Source organism: Polyergus mexicanus, unplaced genomic scaffold (genome assembly GCF_030449975.1).
Source record: "Polyergus mexicanus isolate NDT 795.1 unplaced genomic scaffold, iyPolMexi1.0 SCAF_29, whole genome shotgun sequence".
Taxonomy (NCBI): Eukaryota; Metazoa; Arthropoda; class Insecta; order Hymenoptera; family Formicidae; genus Polyergus; species Polyergus mexicanus.
This window is the reverse complement of record NW_027223349.1, coordinates 295,001-303,010: the sequence shown is the minus strand read 5'-3', so window position 1 is coordinate 303,010 and position 8,010 is coordinate 295,001. Positions and strand designations below refer to the sequence as shown.

The window sequence follows — 8,010 nt, the reverse complement described above, 5'->3', positions numbered from 1 at the left end:
TATTTCCTCACTTTACTTACAGCCTTACAACTAATGCTCCATCCAAGGGGACACTGAAGTTACTCGATAGCGAGATTAGGCAGCATATGAAGGAGATCCTACATTTGCCAATCTCTACAGCTACGGGTTTCTTTTACACACCTAAAAAAGATGGAGGTCTAGGTATCAAGTTCCAAAACTTGGTCCCCTTGGCTGCAATAAAAAATAACATAAGAATGGAACAATCAATGGACCCGGCTATGCATGGTTTGGTCCAGAATGAAAAATTAAAGCATGCAATAAATAAATATTGTGAGGAACTAAGGATAGTAAAACCTGAAACGATAAAAGATGTAGATAAAGCGAAAATGCTACTTAAAAACCGAGAAGCAACTAGTTGGGAAGATCTTTATTTGCAAGGTCAAGGTGTAAAAGATTATCGAGGGGACAAAGTTGGAAATAGGTGGCTGAGAGATCCTACGTTACTGAAAGGCTCGCGTCTTATTGACGCCATAAGACTTAGGACGAATACGTTCGGGACTAGGATCGTCCTCAGCAAAACTAAGCCCAATGCGGAGGTGATATGCAGGAGATGCTCGATGCAGGCGGAGACTTTGGGACACGTTTTGGGCATATGTATACATACTAAACCTGCTCGTATAAAAAGGCATAATGACATTAGAGATTTTCTGGTGAACAAACTATCCAAATCTAAAACGGTATTTGTCGAACCCACCGTGAATGAAAATGGCGAACTTAAAAAGCCAGATTTAGTCGTTAAAAATAATACAGATTTGCTAATTGTAGATGTCACTATCAGATATGAAGATAAAAACTATTTAAAAGTAGCAGCAGAGGAAAAAATTAATAAATACAGTACTACAGCTGAACTAATTAAAACCAGGACAGGTTGTACAAATAGCGAAGTGTTGCCGATAGTGATAGGAAGCAGAGGTATACTGCCAAAAGATACTAAAACGTGTCTCAAGAAATTAGGTTTTAATCAACAAGAGATGTTGACTATATCAATGATGACCTTAAGATCATCATTGGAAATTGCAAACGCATTTATTGATTATGATAAAATAGAATAATAAATAATGATATAAGCTATATACATATATATACATTTCTAATTATAATTTTTTTTATATAAAAGGCTATTTACAAGTTAAAAATCACGAATTAAATCATAAATTTTTATTTTCCTATATTATAGTCCAGGTGGACATATTTTAATTAATTTATTGTTAAGTTTGCAAGCCTACGGGGGGTTTACCCCGGAAGAGTATGTAAAGGTTGTAGCAAACTTTAACATACAGTGTTCAAGAAAGTAAGCGTTTTATAAATTATATTATTAATTCTGTTTCTCGAACGTTCTAAAGCGAGACGTTACGTGCGAAGCCTTGTTTTCATTCCGTTTTTGCGGTTTCTTCGTATCGTTCGATTCTGACAAACACCTCGTTGTCGATAGCCAATTGGCTCTCGGAATCGAACGATCGAAATTCCTCCTTTTTTGTAGTACCCGTATCAACCAGGACTATTGTACGTGGATCGCCGAGAAGGCTTTTCGTTAAGAGACTTCGTCGCAAGCCTTCACCGGGAGCACACCGAACGCCTAACGCTCATAAAGTTATAGTTAAACGATAATTCGCGTGTCCGCTCATATCTTGCTGTCGCGTGCGATTACCTAAGACGGTCCGGGAGTTGGTGTCGAAAGGAATAAATACTGTTCAACAAACTAAACCCGGACAAATAAATTACGTCCTATCTCTCCGATCGGCGAAACAAATAAATTCTGTTAATGTGGACGTGTAAATCGAAGGCGCGGCTACATTAAATGGTCCTTCGAGCCGGATTTTGGAAAAACAGATAGTGATTCGGTAATCAGTTCGCGGAGTGCGAGTGAGAACGCTGACACGCTAAGGTAACAGCACTTATAAAAACTATCGCGAGACGGAGACGGTGCGCGATATCAAAACATCTATCCGCATTCCGCTGCCGTAAATAATAACGCGAGTGCGTTGAAAGGACTTCCGGAAAATAAAGTGCGCGAAGTCAACCTTGCATCCCTTTGCATTATTAAAGTTGTGCTCTTAAGCACAACGTATCATTATTATTTGCGCCCTGCGTAATCCGCAGTGCCGCGCAAATCTCGCGCTTCTTAGCGCTTTGCACAGCTTAAGTGTAATCTTTGTGCTCTTTAGCACTCCGCACCTCAAAGTGCGTCCTGCGTAATCCGCAGTGCCGCGCAAATCTCGCGCTTCTTAGCGCTTTGCACAGCTTAAGTGCAATCTTTGTGCTCTTTAGCACTCCACGCCTCAAAGTGCGTCCTGCGTAATCCGCAGTGCCGCGCTAATCTCGCGCTTCTTAGCGCTTTGCACAGCTTAAGTGCAATCTTTGTGCTCTTTAGCACTCCGCACCTCAGAGTGCGTCCTGCGTAATCCGCAGTTACACATAGTTGTCGCACGCTTTAGCGCGCGGCACTGTTAAGTGAAAATTATAGTGCGTCTTCGCACATCCGCGTGCGACGGACCAGTCGTCACGCTTCAGCATCTCTACAACCCAAAGGTGGTGAATTGTTGTTGAAAGGCTTCATCTTATCGGCCTACCATCATGACGGACTCGCTGCAGGGCCTCCTCATCGAGCAATCTATTACAATAAGCTCGATGAAACGAGTGTTCCCCAACTTTAAGAAAATGGGCAAGGCCAACGTCACGCAATACAAGGCGAAGAGTCGACTGGACGCCTTGGAGACATTATGGGAAAGGTGTCAACGTCTCAACGTCCAGCTTCAGCAAATAGCAACGGCCGACGAACAGCGTACAGTCCCATACTTCACCGAGGAGGAATTCTTTACGGCCGAGGACGTCTACCACGAAGCGGCGGACTACCTCGCAGACGTGATAGGTAAATTCTCCCGGTGCGACCCAAATGCGGCATCAACGGTAAGCGACATTTCTTCCCGCGAATTGTCTGGTGCGGTTTCATTGCAATTACCACGCATCCCGTTGCCGAAATTTTCCGGTAATTTCGCGGAATGGGAAAACTTCCGCGGAATATTCGAATCACTCGTCGCCTCGAAAGAATCGCTGTCGAATACGCAGAAATTACATTATTTAAAAGCCAGTGTCACGGGCGAAGCTGCTGTATTAATTAATCATGTTAAGATTGCAGACGCAAATTACGATGGTGCGTGGAAATTACTTATTGAAGAGTACGATAATCAAAACGCGATTATTCATGCGCATATTCAAGCTTTCGCTGATTTGCCTATTATGAAAACGGAATCCGCTGTCGAACTCAAAAGTTTACGCGATACCGTTGCCGCGTCATTAGCCGCGTTAACAAATTTAGGCAGACCTGTTGAAAAATGGGATGACTTATTAGTCTATATTGTTTCGCAAAAATTTAGTCCACGCACACGTAATGAGTGGAATCTGCAACGCGGTAAATCAACCGCATCTCCGACGTACGAAGAGATTCGAGATTTTATGACGTTGCGAATTCGAGGACTAACCGATCATTCTAAGTTAAATGCCGATACTTCGTCTCATAAAAATAAAGGCTCTAATCGGGCCTCGGTGAATAACGTAGCCACCGAAAAATGTTTGAATTGTTCCGGCAATCATAATTTGATGTTATGCGACGAGTTTAAGCGTAAATCCGTCGAACAGAGAACTCAGTTTCTCAAATCACACAAATGTTGCTTTAATTGTTTAAAAGTCGGCCATTTCCCGACCTCTTGCAAGAGTAAAAAACGCTGTAATTTGTGCCGACGAGCACATCATACGCTCTTGCATCGTGCATCAAATATACCAGTACAGAAGATTAGTGAAAATTCTGTTTTGGAAAACAAAACTCTTAACGCTCAACCGAGCGGCTCGGCCACCCCTGAGATAAAGAACGAGACCGCCGTCGCTTCCGTTCAAACGATTCATTCGCCGCTGAAAAATCCGCCGAACGTGTTACTAGCCACCGCATGGGTAATACTGCGTACCATCGAAGGACGTAAATTTAAAGTTCGTGCGTTGTTAGATCAAGGCTCGGCTGTTAGCTTTATTTCGGAATCGTTGTGTCAAACTATGCGCACGAAACGTTCTCGCGCAAGCCTCCACGTACAGTGTTTCGGCGAACGATACAGTGGCGTAGCGAAATCTCAGGTGTCTCTTACTCTCGAGTCTTGTAATGGGCGAGGTTCCTCAACCTTTTCTTTGACTGCTTTCGTATATCAAAAAATTACGTCATACGCAGGCTCAAAGACTAAAACCGTAGATTATTGGCCGCATTTACGGAAATTATCTCTCGCGGATCCGGATCCGTTTAGCAATCATCCGATCCATCTGCTCATCGGATCAGATTTATATGGATCGTTATTAAAGCAAAGGGTAAAACATGGTCCGACCGGAACTCCGACGGCCCAGCTTACTGCTTTAGGATGGATATTATCCGGTCCTACCGGCACTTCTAATTCAATTACCGGTTCCGCGACTTCATTAAATTGCGTAACAATTCCTTCGCTCGATTCTCTCCTTCAAAAATTTTGGGAGATCGAGGAAATTTCTTCCGAACTTCCGCTGTCGGAAGAAGATAAAAAATGCGAACAACATTTTATCGAAACACATCAGCGTGCCGAAGACGGCCGCTATATAATACGGTTACCATTTAAAACCAACCCTCCGCTCGATATAGGAGCTTCGCGCGAAACTGCCGCGCTTCTTTATTCGAAATTAGAACAACGCCTACGAAAAAATCCGGATCTCGCGAAACCCTATCATTCTTTCTTAAATGAATATCAATCTATGGGTCATATGGAATCTGTCTCCGACGAAAATCCGACGCTTAACCAAGCGGTGTACATACCGCATCATCCGGTACTACGCGAGTCTAGCAGCACGACGAAACTTCGCGTAGTATTTAACGCGTCGTGCAAAACGAGCAATGGTTCTACATTAAATAATCATTTAATGACCGGGCCTAAATTACAACGCGATTTGTCCTCAATTATCCTTCGTTGGCGTCAATTTCGTTATGTGTACACCGCCGATATCGAAAAGATGTTTCGACAGATCCGCGTTAATCGAGACGATGTCGATTTTTTGCGGATTTTTTGGCGATCTAATATTAATTCTCCGATACAATCTTATCGATTGCTTACAGTTACATACGGTACTGCTCCAGCTCCGTATTTAGCCATGCGCGTTATCAATCAATTAGCTATCGACGAAGGTCATTCCTTTCCAAAAGCACAAACAATAGTACAAGATTTTATTTACGTCGACGACGTTCTATTTGGCGCCGATGAAGTTCCGTCGCTAAAGGAAAGTCGCGATCAGCTTACGAAATTGATGGCGCGAGGCGGTTTTCATTTACGCAAATGGGCTGCCAATTCTATAGAATTATTAACAGACATTCCTCCGGGAGAGCATGAACTCGCTATCGTACATTCGATAAGGATGATACGCTTAAGGTGCTCGGACTTGAGTGGATACCACGAGAAGATTCGTTTCGTTTTCAAATCGAGTCACCTTCGGTCAATATGAATACGAAACGTTTGATACTATCATTTATCGCGAAATTCTTCGATCCACTGGGATGGGTTTCTCCGGTAATAATTACCGCGAAAATTATGATTCAAGAACTGTGGCTAAGAAAACTCGATTGGGATTCTCCTATCGCGGCGGACTTGTTAGAGCCCTGGAAAAAATATTGTGCGGAATTCATAAATTTAAAAGGAATTCGCATTCCGCGATGGACTGGAATGCATCCGGAAAATTTGGCTATCGAGTTGCACGGATTCGCCGACGCGTCTAATCGAGCGTACGCCGCTGTCGTTTATTTAAGAATTCTCCGATCGCTCAGCGAGTTTTCAGTAGTCTTAATAACCGCAAAATCAAAGGTAGCGCCGATTAAAACGATTAGCGTGCCGCGTCTAGAATTAAATGTCATAGTCTTATTAACTCGATTGTTAGAATTCGCGCAAAAATCGTTAAATTTGCAGCATATTCCGATGTACGGATGGACAGATTCTTCGGTCGCGCTCGCATGGTTACGAGGCCATCCATCAAGATGGACTACTTATGTGGCGAATCGTGTATCGGAAGTACAAACTCGGCTGCCGTCGATTAAATGGAATCACGTCCCATCTAAAGAAAATCCAGCGGATTGCGCATCGCGAGGTTTGTCACCCGCTGAACTCCGCGATTTCGAACTTTGGTGGGCCGGCCCTGCCTGGTTGCGTTCCCCTTCTACCGCGTGGCCGATCCATGATAAATTAAAAGATCAACTTGAGGCCGATCGTCAGATAATCGAAACCGAAACGCGAAATATGATCGTTTGTCATGCTCAACATATTCTGGAGTGGAAATTACCGAACGAAGTCTCTACATGGAAGAAGTTAATTCGAGTCACGGCACGCGTGCAACGTTTTATTAATAATCTAAAATGTCGCGCGACCAATACGAACGTGAATACGACGTGCTTGTCCGCTGCCGAACTCAAAGAAGCTTCCTTGTTTTGGCTCCGTTACGTGCAACAACGTCATTTTCCATCCGAAATTCAAGCGTTAAACGATAAAAGTTTACTGCCAAGATCCAGTTCTTTGTTATCGCTTTATCCCTTTCTCGGGAAAGATAAATTAATTCGCCTTGGCGGGCGGATTGACAATTCGTCACTCAGTTATGATGAACGGCACCCTATCATTTTACCGAAACATCGAATTTCGGATTTATTAATCGCTCAAGCTCATAAAGCCTCTCTTCATGGAGGCACTCAATTGATGTTAAGAATTTTACGCCAAAATTATTGGATAATTTCAGCGCGCACCAGTGTAAAATCTCTTATACGTAGTTGTGTAAAGTGCGTACGCGAACGCGCACGTACCTCGCAACAGCTGAGGGGGAATCTCCTTCAGCCCCGCGTCACGCCTTCGGCTCCGTTCTCGCACACAGGCGTCGATTACGCCGGGCCGATGAATATTATTCCGTCAGTCGGCCGCGGTCAACGATCCAAAAAATATTATGTTGCCGTTTTTATTTGTCTCTCGACAAAGGCCGTCCATTTAGAATACGTAGATGATTACGCTACTAACGGTTTTCTCTCCGCCTTTCGGAGATTTGCAAGCCGTCGCGGTCTTCCATCCGACATGTACAGTGATAACGGCACTAATTTTCAAGGCGCGGACCGCCAATTAAACACTACCTTTCAGCGACTTGTCGCCGACCCTCAAATACAAGACGCTATCGCTAATGATAACATAAAATGGCATTTTATACCTCCCTCTGCTCCGCATTTCGGCGGACTTTGGGAAGCCGGTGTCAAAGGATTAAAGTTTCATTTGAAACGAGCGATTGGTTCCCGAACATTATCGCAGATCGAGTTCGCTACGCTGCTGTGTCAAATCGAGGCTTGCCTAAATTCCCGCCCGATTTCCGCGTTACATGATGATCCGAATGACTTTTCCGCGTTAACTCCGGGTCATTTTTTAGTCGGTCGCCCGTTAGTAAGTCCGCCTGAAGAATCTGTTTTAGATATCGATTCGAATCGGCTGTCTCGATGGCAGCAAGTGCGTGCGATTTTAGAGCAGATCTGGCGTTCATGGTCTTCTGATTATTTGCATACATTGCAACAAAGGCGTAAATGGCAAGAAAACAAACCGGAGCTCAAAATTAACGAGCTGGTATTGTTGAAAAATAATTTGGCACCTCCTTCGAAATGGGAACTTGCCCGAATATTAGACGTACATCCGGGATCGGATGGGCATGTCCGAGTAGTTACATTGCGTACTGCCAAAACCACTCTAAAGCGACCAATAACGCAGATCTGTCAGCTACCGATATCAAGTGACACTGGCTCTTAAATTAATTTGCGTTTTCTTTATGCGTTAATAATTAAGTTTGACTTTAATTATCGTCACGCTCTGTATATGTACATATATCTACTCTAAGAACGCTTATGTAAATAACCCTATGCTAAGATTTACTGATTAGGTTAATTCATGTATTTCGATTGAATCACCGACGATCTTTATC

The 8,010-nt window shown here is 43.5% G+C and overlaps 2 protein-coding genes across 2 annotated transcripts; both read left to right on the top strand.

Moving 5' to 3' along the window:
• Window positions 1-2,595: 2,595 nt before the first annotated feature.
• Window positions 2,596-5,523, top strand: LOC138943652 (uncharacterized). Its single transcript, XM_070314621.1, has one exon. It carries the CDS (start codon window positions 2,596-2,598, stop codon window positions 5,521-5,523), a length of 2,928 nt encoding a protein of 975 aa, XP_070170722.1.
• On the top strand, window positions 5,520-7,838 carry LOC138943651 (uncharacterized). The gene has a single exon (XM_070314620.1). The coding sequence runs from the start codon at window positions 5,520-5,522 to the stop codon at window positions 7,836-7,838; it is 2,319 nt and encodes a 772-aa protein (XP_070170721.1).
• The last annotated feature ends 172 nt before the right edge of the window (window positions 7,839-8,010 follow it).